The sequence below is a fragment of the Panthera onca genome, chromosome F2 (genome assembly GCF_046562875.1).
Source record: "Panthera onca isolate mPanOnc1 chromosome F2, mPanOnc1 haplotype 2, whole genome shotgun sequence".
NCBI lineage: Eukaryota > Metazoa > Chordata > Mammalia > Carnivora > Felidae > Panthera > Panthera onca.
The window spans coordinates 83,110,819-83,124,427 of record NC_138356.1 but is presented as its reverse complement, the minus strand read 5'-3'; the positions used below and the strand labels follow the sequence as shown (position 1 = coordinate 83,124,427).

Here is a 13,609-nt window from a genome sequence, read left to right as displayed (position 1 = left end):
CCTGGCAGGGGGCCTCTAAAACCGTGGGATTTCCTGAGTGACAGGAGAGTCTGACCCATGATGGGCCAGGAAGGTTCATGCTAACGAAGAGCTCAGATCTCTAGAAAGATCAACCATGTGACTAGAATTTTGGGGGCTCTGAGCCAAGATATCAGCCCAGCTGGGGAGGGGAGGGAGACTGGACCCTGAGTTCAATCAGGAGGCCAATGATTCAATTGTTCCTATGTAATGAAACTCCACTAGAAACTGCTTGCCGAAGCTCAGGGAATACCCAAATGCACGGTCACACAACAGGGCAGGACTGGGGGTGTAACGTGTCACTGAGGACATGGGAGCTCTGAGTTTGGGACTCTCCTGGACCTTACTCTGTCCATCTCTTCCTTGGGCTCATCCTAATTTGTATCTTTTTTGCTTTGATAACAACATAATCCAGAGGCCAGAACTTTCCTGAGTTCTGCGATTTGTCCTAAGGAACTATCGAAACCGTCTATGGGGATCCCTGAGGACAGCCCTAGGCACACATGGGGGCCTGGGGGACCATGCTTGACCTCAAGTTTAGCCATAACAGCCAAGGAGAGGAGCGCCTGGTTGGCTCAATCGGTTAAGCATACAACTCTTCATTTTGGCTCAGGTCATTATCTTGCGGTTTGTGGGTTTGAGCCCCACATCGGGGGGCTCTAACAGTGTGGAGCCTGCTTGGGATTCTCTCTCTCCCTCTGCCTCTCTGTCTCAAAATAAATAAATCAACTTTAAAAAAAAAGAGCCGGGGCGCCTGGGTGGCGCAGTCGGTTAAGCGTCCGACTTCAGCCAGGTCACGATCTCGCAGTCCGTGAGTTCGAGCCCCGCGTCAGGCTCTGGGCTGATGGCTCAGAGCCTGGAGCCTGTTTCCGATTCTGTGTCCCCCTCTCTCTCTGCCCCTCCCCCGTTCATGCTCTGTCTCTCTATGTCCCAAAAATAAATAAAAAAAAAAGTTGAAAAAAAAAATTTTTTAATAAAAAAAAAATTAAAAAAAAATTAAAAAAAAGAGCCAAAGAGACAAGGGGGAATGTTCCAGACTGCAGGAGATTAGAGATGGGCCTAGCATGGGATCCTTGTGCTAAAAAGGTTATTGCCATACATGTGAATGAGCTAAGGTGGTTAGAGGCTTATAACGTATCAGCTTCCTGACTGTGCTTATGGAGAATGTCCTTGTTTAGGAAATACACTCAAGGTTTCAGGGATAATGGAGCACACTGACAACTTACTTGCAGATGTTTCAAGGAAAAAAAAAAGTTCTTTTGTATTATTCTCACAACTCTTCTGGACATTTGAAATTGTATCCAAAAAAGGAAAGCCCAAAATTTCTGAAAAGTTAAAATTAAGCAAGGGGTGGGATAAGAAACCAAGGCCTTGGTGTGGACTTCCCACCATCCCCGTCTTTGAGTCCTCACACATGCATGACATGTTCTGATCTCTGCTCTCTGCGCGAGAACAAGCCCCCGACTCTCCTGGTGCTGAGCCGGTCCTGACCTGCCCCTGGCCTGTGCTCTGTCCGTGGCTCCTGAGTACACAGTGTCCCTTACTCCAGAGGCCCTGTGGTCACCCTGTGCCCAGCCTGCCTCCCCTAGCAACTGCTGGGGCTTACAGCTGACAAGGACAGCTCCCCTCCCTCTAATCCCAGCTCGGCCCCAGAAAGCAAGCTGTAAAATTACATTTTCTTTTTAAAAGTTTAGCTTTTTTTTTTTTTTTTTTTTTTTTTGAGAAAGAGAGAAAGAGCGCGAGCAGGGGAGGAGCAGAGAGAAGGAGACATAGAATCTGAAGAAGGCTCCAGGCTCTGAGCTGTCAGCACAGAGCCCAACATGGGGCTCGAATTCACGAATCGTGAAATCATGACCTGAGCCGAAGTCGGACGCTTAACCGACTGCGCCACCCACGCGCCCCTGTAAAATTACATTTTCTCAGGAAGGAAGCAGAGAAGGCAGGCATGCCAAGCCTGCTGACGGGGCACCTGCCGCTGGGAAATAACAGCACATGAGAGGCAGAAGGTGAGACAAGCCCAGACCTGCTGAGTGTGCATTTCAGAACCAGGCTGCATGGGGACAGTCCCCAACAGTCCTGCACAGTCCCACGTGGCGGAGGCTCACAGGAGACAAGACTCCGGGCCTGCCCTCGTCAACCTGAGGGCTGTGGAGACTGTGCAACCCTGCAGGACAGAGAAGTCACGGCCCAGAAGCTGCCCTCGAGCAAACCTGACCACCTAGGGAGACAGCCATCAGTGAGCTAAGAAGTGATGGGTTTGTGTCCTCACAGCAGGAAGTGGTCAAGCATTCAGCTATCCAGCCATCTATGGCCTCCATTAGCATAAACCTCAGAGAAGTTTCTGGCTAAGTGCTGAAGGCCTCAGCAGTCCTAAGCCTTCCCTTGAGAAATGACCCAGGTTGGAGAGGCTGCAGGTGCTCAGAGCTGGCAGAGCAGGACCACCCCCACACCCCGACCCTGCAGCCTCCTTGACCAAGGTCTCCTGTGAGCCGCTCCGCTGAGCAATCACGTGCACCCCCCGGCCCAGCCCGACGGTGGGTTTCGCTAGAAGGAGGAGCTTTCACTCAACGCCAAGAGCTGCTTCTCAGGACTTCTGGCTGTAGGAACTCCTGGACCTGACCAACAGCAGAAATGTCTAAGGTGCTCCAACAGGAAGATCACCCTTACTGCCTCCCTCCAAGAATCTTGCACTGAGACATAAGGGAGCATGAAAAGGGCCTTTAGTTTAAGGCACCCTTGATATTAATGACCAGACACAGTCCATCTCTAGTCCAGTCCAATGGGAGTAGAGGAGGCATAACAGCCCTCCTCTCGGAGCCCCAATCCTCTCTGGATGCCAGCTTTCCGTGGGGGCGAGAAGGGGGAGGAGGAGGGAGAGGACAAGAGGGGGAAGAGGGGGAGGAGGAGGGAGAGGACGAGAGGGGGGAGGGGGGAGGGGGAGGAGTGGGGGCGAGGAGGGGGAGGAGGGGCAGGAGGAGGGAAAGGACGAGAGGGGGAAGGGGGAGGAGGGGGGGGGCGAGGAGGGAGAGGAGGAGGGGAGGAGGCGGTGGTGGCAGCAGCCCGTCTGCCCACCAGCTGGCAGAAGCCTGAGGCAGGGGAGGCACCAGCTCTCCTCCCCCCAACTGGTCAAAGCTGATCTGAAGGGTCTGCAGAGGTGCGGCCCGTGTGGGCGGCTCACCGGCACTTCGCCCACGCGGACCCTGCGGCGCTCAGCTGCTTCAGCCGGCGGCACGAGGGCGCCTGGAAGGCAGCCTGCAAGCGCCGAGCGGAACCCCAACCCTTCCTGGCCCCAGCTCAAGCCCACACGTGTCGTGTCGGGACGGGGCTGCGCCGGGGAGGAACCGCGCCGCCCCCAGCCCCTTTTACCTGCTGAAGCGCCCGACACCGTCCACTACAAGCCTCATCCTTCTCTTCTCCTGAGGCTCTGCGGTGAAATAGCGGATCCCAAGAAGCAGGGGCACCCCCACCACCGTGGCAGACAGCGCCTTCCTCCACAGGGGCCGGGGTCTCAGGGACCTGGAGGGAGACAGGTACGTGGCTCAGGTTACTTCGCTCCTGCCCCTGCCCACCGGGGCCCGGCTCTGCAGCTAACACGGGTTCCAGGTGCCCACGTGGACACTCGAGTGTTCCCGGTCACCTTGGACGCCGGGCTCCGAGGGGCCGCTGAGCACAGGAGGGGGCCCCTTGGCTACATGGGAAGCAGCTCGCAGGCAGAGCTGTGACCCTCGCAGGACCGGGGCCTCCCGCGCCGTATGGAGCTATATATAGCCCGTCACCTCCACGACGGCCCAACCAGACGGCAGAGCGTCAGACAGCAGCGTGGGGCAACACGCACAGGTGACGGCTACTACGGTGCGAGGCCGCCAGGAGCCCAGCATCCAGTCACACGTCTGCCCCAGGGTCACCAAGCAGCAGCTCCACCAGGCCCGGATTCGGCCTCCTGACACCGCCCCTCAATGCTGCCCCACCCCACTCACGGGCCCCAGGCCTGGAACCCCCTCACCCACATTTCTTGCTGCTTCCACCCCTGGCTGTGGCCCCATCCACGGCACTCCCGCCCTCCTGCACCGGCCTGGACCGGTCATTCTGTCTTCTCAGAACACACGGCTCTAGCTGCGGTCTACTGGCCGCCGCTGGCCGGGAGTCCTGCCCCACGAACTCTGGGCCCTGGCGGTGGGGGTTCCGAGCCACCTCACCAAAGAGCAAACGATCTGTCTTGGGGCGGAAGCAGAGAAGCCCAGCCTTGGGCCACACGAGACAGGTCTTCCCTCCCTGCCTGGCAAGAAGCACGCACCCTCGAGGGCACCTGTGGCTGCGGAGAACTCACCACCTTGCAGGCAGGACCCTGAGGCTTCTCCTGAAGAAGGTGGCAGGGGATGGGCAGGGCTCCCGCCCACTCTGCAGCAGGGCAGAGTGGACGCGGCAGAGCTGGGCCTGCAGGGTGAGTGAGCGGCAAGGGGTCAGACGCGGCAAGAACTCGCCCTCCAGCCTCTTGCTGCCCCGGCATTCCCAGGCCTGGATCTGAGGGGCACCTGTGCCTTCCGGTACCCAAATATGCCATCGAAGCAAGTCAGCATTGCCGGGCCCTGTGCGTGGGGCCCGGCCTGCATGTCTGACTCAGGAAGGCAAAGACCATCCCATCTCCCGCGAGTAAGGCCAAGATCCGGGAATCACAGGAGACAAGGAAAGGCTACACACAGTCTGCACCTCGACAGGTCACTAGAGACATCCCCGCCTCTGACACCCCTCAGTCCCTGCCTGACACTCCACTGGGGCCCTGGGACCTATGACGCCCGCCTCTGACACCCCTCAGTCCCTGCCTCTGACACTCCACTGGGGCCCTGTGACCTATGATTTACTCTTTTTCTGCTGTTTGCCCACTGACCAGCAGCCTCAGGAAGTCATTCTTAATTTCTAAAGGAAAGATCAATAATGCTTCATCACACAATCAGAAAGATGTCAGGGGGCACCTGGGTAGCTCAGTCGGTTAAGCATCCGACTCTTAGTTTAAGCTCAGGTCATGATCTTGCAGTTCGTGGGTTCGGGCCTGCGTGGGGCTCTGTGCTGACAGCGTGGAGCCTGCTTGGGATTCTCTCTCCCCCCATCCCTTCTCTCTCTGCCTCTGCCTCTCTCTCTCAAAATAAATAAATAAAGGAAAGGAAGAAAGGAAGGAAGGGAGGGAGGGAGGGAGGGAGGGAGGGAGGGACGGAGGGAGGAAAACAGATGTCAGACTCTCAGGTGGAAGACCAGAAGCAGGAAAAAGTTGTTCTGAGAGCACGTGCCAGGACCCAGAAGCAGGGACCCGGAGCGGGGCAGATGCACCGAACCAGAAAGAGTGCGGGGACTGCCTGGGGGCCGCTTACTCCAGTGGCCACGGAAACCTCATGGCTCTCCTGCCCCGACGGCCTTGCTCTCTCGATCTTATTTTAATTATGAAATAAGAGTTCCTCAACCACAAATTACCAACTGCAAATTCTCCTTTTAGGGAAGAAAAGGTGGTGCGTAGTAAGTCATGACCCACGGCACAGATGCTAACGTTATCATCATGAAGCCCGGCCCAAATAAGGAATTGACTTTCCTAACATTTTCTGGCCAATGCACACAGCCCTGAAGACAATTTCAAGGACTGCAAAACAACACAAAAGTCAAAGGAAAAGGTCCGTGACCTACTGTCCCAAGAGGAGAACGCAGGCTGACAGGAAACCTCTGCTCAGCAAGGCCACACACAGTGAGTGCAGATGCTCAAGGAAACCCCACAGAGGCCAGAAAGGCGGCCAGAGGCAGAAGGACGGGGGCAGGCAGAGTCCCTAGGCTTTCTGTGCAAGGGACAGCATGGCCCGCCCCCACCGCCCTCAGGGCACCCCCCCCCCCACCGCCCTCCAGCCCACGTGACCTGATTTGGCCACGCTGAGGCTCACCAGAAGAGGAAGCCCAGAGAATGGGCGTCTGTGAGCTCAGACATCTGGGGGACAGCTGCTCTGAACACTAGTATGTACCTGCAGGATGTGTGGTTCCCACCAGGGTCTCCCACCTTGTTTGTCCCACCCAGACCGCACACTCCCCTCAGACGCAGCTCTGTCCAGGCTCCGTCCGGCCCCCGCCTGTTCCCTTCAAGGTCTTCGGATATCGTCCGCCTCCCCTGGTCCCGCATCTTCTAGCACACATGCGCATCAAACAAACCCTGCCAGAGACGCCCAGGATGACACCGGATCCTGCAGGTGACCGGGGACCTCAGACAAATGTAGACAAAGCCCGGAAGTCACAAGGACAGTGTGAGGGCATAGGGAGGGGGGATCCACGACCTGGCAGCAAGTGGGACTTCCACGTGGACACCAAAGACGGTCTTCTATGCAGAGGATGTGGGTTCAGGGAAGGCCTGAAGCCAGGAGAGCACAGGGCACTTCTGGGGAGGAGAGGTCCGCGTGGAGACACTGTATGCTCACAGGTACAGCGGGGAGGGGGGCCGCCGCCCGAAAAGACCAGACTGGGGAGCAAGGTGAGCTGGGGCCAGGCAGGGCACCCCAAGGGGCCCTGGGGGTTTTCCTGCAGGGACTGGACGATGTGCTGGGGAGGTCAGCCCATGAGGAGGGGGCCGGGTGATGGAGCCAAGTGGATTCAAGACAAGTGCGAGGGACTGGCAAGACGGCCCAAGCCTGGTGCCTGAGAGCCTGGGAGTGTCGCGATGCCGTCACTCGCCAGCTGCCTGAAATTCTGGCCAGCGAGAGCTGTGCTAGGAATCTGATCTCTGGAAGACGGTGAGCCCACTGAGTAAGGACAAGCCCACCGAGCAAGAACTGACGACAGCCACCAGCTGCCAGCCACTGGAGCTCAGCACTCAGTATCAGTGACCCTGAGCACACCCAACAAGTAGATCCAGGCTGTGGGACATTCTCTAAACAGCCTGCTCTCTTCAGAAAGTCGTTAGGACCCATGAGTTGGGAATACCGGTGCTGGGCACAGCCATTTATTAATTACCTCTACTTCTGTAAATATTTTCCAGTTTTTATAACAAGAAGTTAAAAAAAAAAGTCACAAGAAAAAAAAGCGGGAAGACTTCTAGATCGAGAGGCTAAACAGACACGATACCGCGACGACGCACTTCAGGTTAAAAAAAGGCGCCTGCAAACACACTCTGGGAAAATGAGCAAGTCAGAATACGGACAGACATTACAGGATTATTGTTCACATCTTTAGGCACGATTAAGCGAGAATGTTCTTGTTGAGGGCATGCCCACTGGAATGTTTAGAGACTGTTTATGTCTGCAACCTACTTTCAATTGGTCCAATGACAACAAAATACACAATTTCAAACAAAAATAAGAACAACTAGGGCAGGATATTAAAAACGGGTGGATCTAGGTGGCCAGTAACTGGACAATTAACGATGTGGCAGCGTTCTGTCAGAGTGTGTCCCGATATTTAAACTTCCTCATGATCAAAGCTGCTATGATGCTCCAAGTCCCAGCCAGGAAGGTGGCATTGTTTTTGTGGTTTTTTTAAATTTATTTTTTAAATGTTTATTTATTTTTGAGAGAGGGAGAGAGAGCACACATGCTTGCAAGCAGGGGAGGGGCAAAAAGAGGGAGACAGAGGATCTGATGCGGGGCTCGAACTCACAAACCTTGAGATTATGCCCTGATCTCAAAGTCAGATGCTCAGCCAACTGAGCCACCCAAGGGTCCCTGCTTTTGTTTTTTGACTTAACTTTTTACCTTTTTAATTATTCTATCGTTTCCTTTATAAACTTTTAGTTGGTTGCAATCACTTACAAAGCTTTGTGTAGTTAACACAAATGACTAAACTATGAATTCTCTATTTGAAATATAGTCCCAAATACTTTTACCACCTCCTCCAAATGGAAATACTTTTATACACTTTCAATTCTATTTTTAACCTTCCTGACTTCTATGTTATTGTCATGCATTTTTTAAAGTTTATTTTAGTTTCGGTATGGTTAACACACCAGGTCGGATCAGCTTCAGGTGTAGGATAGGACTCAGCACCTCCATAGGCCACCCAGTGCTCATCCCAAGTGCACCGCTTCCCCCATCCCCCACCCCCTCTGGTGGCCAGCAGTGTGTTCTCCAGAGTGCAGAGTCTATATTTGGGTTTGTCTTTTCCCCCTTGTATTTGTTCTGTTTCTGAAATTCCACGTGAGTGGAATCACACAGTATGTCTTCCTCTGACTGACTTACTTTGTTTAGCATTATTACTCTCTAGCCCTATCCGTGTTGTTGCACATGGCAAGATTTCATTCCTTTTGGTGGCCGAGTAATATTCTGGTGTGTGTGCATGTGTGTGCGTGTGTGTGTGTGTTCGCACGTGCGCACATCTTTACCCAGTCATCAGTCGGTGGACATTACAACTGCTCCCGGATCTTGGCTACTGCAAATACGCTGCAATAAACACCAGGGTGTGTGTGTCCCTGTGAATTAGCGTTTCTGTATTTTGGAGGGAAAATAGCTAGCAGTGCAATGACTGGATGGGAGGGTGGTTCCATTTTTAACTTTCTGAGGAACCTCCACACTGTTTTCCGCAGTGGCCGCACCAGTTTGCATTCCCACCAATAGTGTACAAGGGTTCCTTTTTCTCCGCATCTGAGGAAGGTGGCATTTTGAAGATGAGGCAGCTGGTGCAGGGCAGGGGTACTCACCGGGGGAGACTGTGTGCCCAGGACGGCTGGCACTGTTTGGAGACACTCTTAGCTGTCACAACCTGGGGAAAGGGGTGCTCTCGGTATTGAATGGGTGGAGGCCAGGGACACTGCTCGACACCACCCAGTGCCCAGGGTGGCCCTGCCCTAGAGACTCAGGCGGAGCCAAGGCTGAGGAGCCGGGGCAGACTATGAACCCGGACTTCTGAGCCTGTTAACTGGGATGCAGGCTCCAGCAAATGCTATCTGTGCAGTGTGTGTGGGTAAGTTACTTCCCTCTCTGTACCTTAGTTTCCCCATCTGTAAAGCCAGGACCACTGTACTATTAACATACAGGACAAGTGAACTGACATTTGCAAAGCACTCTGCACGGTGCCCAGCCCACACGACAGGCCAGGCAGATGGGCATGCTGAGGTCACGCTGGGGTCAAGGAGAAGCTACTCTCCACAACCTTCCTGTGCCATGCCACCTGTGGGTCCCCATGCCCTTACTCTCCTGCCAGCAGCCTTGTCCCCGCAAGCCCACACCACCTAACATGAAGTACATACCTGCTAGATTAAAGTGAACTACTTATATTAAAAGATCATCAGCCTCTTACTGCTTTTTCACAAGGAAGAAAAGCGGTTAGCCAAGAAGATAAGAGAGACTATTTCCAACATGTGTAAAACGTGGAGATCGGTTATATACAGAATATGCAGAAATGCTTTAGTTAACTGGAGAAGGGTATGAGCAAAGTGAGAGGGCAGAAGAGTTACGATGGGTTCATTGGTTCAGAGGCTGCACCACTGCAGGCGAAGCAAGAAAATGCCCGAAGCCGATGGACAATGATTATTCTGAGACATCAGCTTTCAGAAGGGAAGGGAATGATCAGGGAGCTATTCCAGCCAATGAACTGGAGGCACAGAGCAAAAGGCCTCACGACTCGGGGGCCGAAGCAAGGGCTGGCCGGGAATGCAGCCTGCCAGCACCAGGCGTGGCTGCCTGAAGACCAGGGGCTGACCCCAGACTCCCCAGAAGACCAGACCCTCCGGATGGCCCTGTGAGCGCTGAGCGGGAGGGGCCGCGCTCGTGTTCTTTCACGGAGGAGAATGCTAAATCTGAATTATCTTTTATTACTGAGTACATAGTAATAAATAACACATTTATTACTAAAGCACAAGGCCCTGGCTGCACCCCAAGCTTCAGGGTGGGTGAGGCCAGAAAGGTAACAGCCCGGCCATAGCCCCCAGTAACAGTTTTCTGTTTTCTTAGATGCCGCTGCAGCAGGAGTGACTCCTCAGTCACCTTCCCATAACAAAGATCCCTCTGGTGGACCCCAGACAGCCCACGCAGCACCAGGCCCAGGCCTTTGTCCAGGCTGCTATTCTGCCTGGAACACCCTTCGCCAGACCCTAAATTCATCAGTCCTGTCTGTCATCCCCCCATCCGCCTCTGCACCTTGCACACACCTCTCCCGCTGTCCTTGTCACACTGGAGTGTGACTGTTAGCTTATAGTCTCTGCCCCCCACCAGACTGTGCAGGGCTCACCTCTCTATCATCTCTGTGCTTCTAGGATCTAGTGCAGTGCCTGTTAGATAAAGCAGGAACTCGAGGAAGGCTTGTTGAATTGAGACAAACGGTACTAAGCACAGAACGAACTAGCACCCCCACATGGCCCAGCCTTGGATGCTAGGTGAGCAATATGCACAGTCAGGTGAGAGATGACAGCAGCCCGGCTCTGGACAGGACTTCAAGGAAGAGGCCTCATGCTGACAACTCCAGAGCCCCCACCAGGGTCCACAGGCACATTCCAGAACCTGGCTCCCTCCAGTTTGGGATGCCCAGTACTCCTCAAACTATCCCCATCACCCAAGAGACATCCCCAAAGCCCAAAGAAGTCATGTGGCTATAAACACAGGGCAGAATCTGCAGCCAGATCTTCGAGGAACCAGGACAACTGCCACCACATCACATATAACCCAAACCACCCAGAGCTTGGGCACCAGGACACACCAGCAAACAGGAAGAGAGAGAGCTGTGGCTCCCCAGAATATCCACCCCCCCCCCCCCCACCAGGCCTTCTCACCAGGGCGGCCACATGCCCTGGCTTGCCTGGGACAGTCCTGGCGCACGCGTGTCTCAACGGCCACCACTTCAGAGCCTTCCAGTTTGCATGAGCTGAACTGGGCCTCCTCTACCCCAGCCTCTCATGCTTTCTTAGAGCGTGTGCACAGCCTGGCTGCAGACACAGTGTTCATCTGGAACTCAGCTAACAACCTATAAAGTAGCAACAGCAACAAAAAGCTCTCAGTAGTGAGAACCAGACAGATATTCCAAAGTCAAAGACAAGCTGAGGTGCCTGTTTTTCTAGCACCCTGTCGATCAGATTAGCAGATGAAAGGTCACTGCAGGCGACCCAGCCCATAGCGCTAAGAAGCAACTGCTGAACCTCACGATGAGGCCCTAAGACAGAAAAACTAGAGGTGACAAGAACCTGGGCACTTTCCAGCAGGGAGGAAACCAAGGCACAGCAGTGTTCCCGTGGGTAGGAAGTGAGACTGGAGAGGGCTCTGAGGGCCACGAACAGCCTGCCCTTTCTTTTCCAAGGGTCTGTGGCCTCTTGGCACCAGTCAGGACCCAGAAGCTGAATGGGCTCTGCTCCACTTGGCGGCTGTGAGCAGCCCCGATCAGAAGCTGACGCCTGCCTGCCTGCTCCTTAGGCTGCCGGATTAAGTGACCCGACTACGTGCAGAAGCTCTGTAAGCTGTAAAGTGCTGTGCCCAGGCCCACTCGGCATCTCTCTGCCTGACTCGGACTAACCCTGTTCCACCTCAGACTACAACGCCTGCGCAGGGCAGCCACTCCTGGCAAGGCACGACGCCGACACGGCTAGGCTCACTGGACGAACACAAGCTCTGCGCAAAGCTCCAAGGTGAAGGTGTCTTCAGCTCTAAGCCCTCTGACGAAAAGCCCAGATCCCTGGGGAGGCCGTGGCTAGGACCTGGGTCAGTGATCGTGACAGCCGGTTTAAACGGTGCCCGTCCTAACTGCAGATACAACACAATGGGAGGCCCAACCAAGACAGAACTCGAGCAGCACCGCGTTGGCAGGACAGCCGAGGGCCAGGCGGAAGTCTGGGTGGGGGTGGGGGACAGACCGCCTCGGAGCCAGGGCCGCTGTCAGCCCACCGGAGACACCGCGGCCCCCGCACTCCCCAGAGTCCTCTCATCTCCTCACAAGCCGGGGGCAGGCGTCACTCAGGACGGTCTCAGGTGGCTTGGTGGCCAGGAGCAGGGTTCCCAGGGGAGCAGGCAGAAGGAAAGACGGGGACTCCGGTCTGGGATTCTGGCAGAGATGAAGCAGTGAGGGGTAGGAAGGGTGTCCATCAGTCCAGGAAGCCAGGGCAGACTGCCCTGGGAAAAGGTGTGTCTCTGGACAGCGGTGTCCACGAGGGGATACGATTTAGAGGTTGTCTCCGAGGCGGGTCCCTAACCCAGCACACGTGCTTCCGGCGAGAGGAGAGGGCTCTGCGGTGGGCTCGGGCTCCTAGGTGGTACCCAGCATCTCCCAACACAGCCTAGGGGCTTTTACCCTGAGGAACAGGGACTCTGAGAGATGTGAAGGACGCCCCCGAGAGCCCTGGGGGCCCCTGCCGGGCAGGGGGTCACGGTCCCGGGGAGGGGGGGGTGTGGGGGGAGGGACCCTGACAGGTGGGAGCGACGGTCCCGGGGCGGGGAGGAAGGGTCGGTGGGTTGTGAGGGTCCCTGACGGCGCCCAGGACGGGGCGGCTCTGGGGTGGCTCCGAGGGCTCCGGACGGAGACTGACGGGGTCTGTGGCGCCCGCGCGGGGGGACGACTCACCGGCCGCCACATCTTCCACGCCGCCGCTCGGCTCCCGCTCGCCGCAGACTCGCGTCTTCCGGCCCAGCAGTCCCCGCGACGCGGGGAGCAGGGCGCACGCGCGCCCCGCCCCGAAGGCGGTGGGCGGAGCCCGAGGCCACGCCCCCGCGTGCTGGCCTCCGCGGCGGAGCAGCGCCTCCTGGCGGCGCCCGCGAGCTGGCTTTAGGGCTTGGACAGCGCCAGGCGCCTGGGCCGGGGAGGACGCGGCCCGGGCGGCGGCGGCCAGTCGGACAGGCAATTCCCGGGTCAGGGCTCACTGCCGCTCGGGACGGGGAGTGGGGGGTCTTCTCCCACCCGGATGGAAGCTGAGGCTCGGGGAGGTCTGCGCACTCGCTCCCCAGGAACTCACAGCGTGGGCGGACGCCGGAGGGAGATGGGAGCGCACGGCGGGCACGGGGCCGCTGCTCAGAGAGCCGGAGCCCCGCCGGTGGGGCGGGGAGGGGCGGCCCGCCAGCTCAGCACAGCTGTGCCACGGGTTAGGGTGAAACTGCTTTGCGGCTCGCTTTCCTCGCTGCAAAATGAGGCTGTGACTGAGTTGCCGAGGCAGCTCCTTGTTCCGTGCAATGCCCTTGTTCCTTGGACCCAGGCCGGGGATGCCTCGGAGCGCCTGCTGTGTGCGGGGCGTCAGGGAAGGCGGGCAGTCCAACACGCCGGCATTGGGGCGCACAGGGCAGGCAAGGCCCACGGGGCAGTCTTCTTCCTCCCGCACCCGCCCGCCAGCCGGCCCGGATGGCAGGGCAGGACCCCGTCCCCTCCCCTCAAAGGCCCTCTGAGCCCGGGTCGGTGCTCCTCCTCCCTCCTCTCACCCCTGCCAGGGTAACCCCACTCGCTCGGGGTTCCCTCCTCAGGCAGTCAAAACCCCGCCTCCCCGGTACCCCAGCCTGCTACCACCCAGCGGAGCTTCCCCAAAGGCCGCCTCAGCGCAGAGCTCGCGCCGCCCACTCCCGGCACCTCCTCTCAGCAGCCACGCCCCTCGAGGTCGGGGACTCGGGGACGAAGCCTCCAGCTGCCTGGCTGTCCAGCAGCGGCCGCCCTGGGCCTGTGTCCCCTGCTGCAC

At 56.9% G+C, this 13,609-nt stretch overlaps 1 protein-coding gene across 2 annotated transcripts in view; it reads right to left on the bottom strand.

Annotated features, from left to right (window-relative positions):
* Window positions 1-13,609, bottom strand: part of ADCK5 (aarF domain containing kinase 5) — an 18,706-nt gene extending 5,097 nt beyond the window's left edge. Inside the window, exons 1-3 of one of the 2 annotated variants that reach the window (XM_081792126.1) lie at window positions 12,514-13,609; window positions 4,346-4,452; window positions 3,385-3,534 (exon numbers count right to left, since the gene is read on the bottom strand). In XM_081792126.1, the coding sequence (XP_081648252.1) occupies window positions 3,385-3,534; window positions 4,346-4,452; window positions 12,514-12,525 (269 nt within the window). In that variant the 5' untranslated portion in view covers window positions 12,526-13,609. The remainder of the gene's footprint in view (window positions 1-3,384; window positions 3,535-4,345; window positions 4,453-12,513) is intronic. The other variant, XM_081792125.1, reaches the window with a different exon arrangement.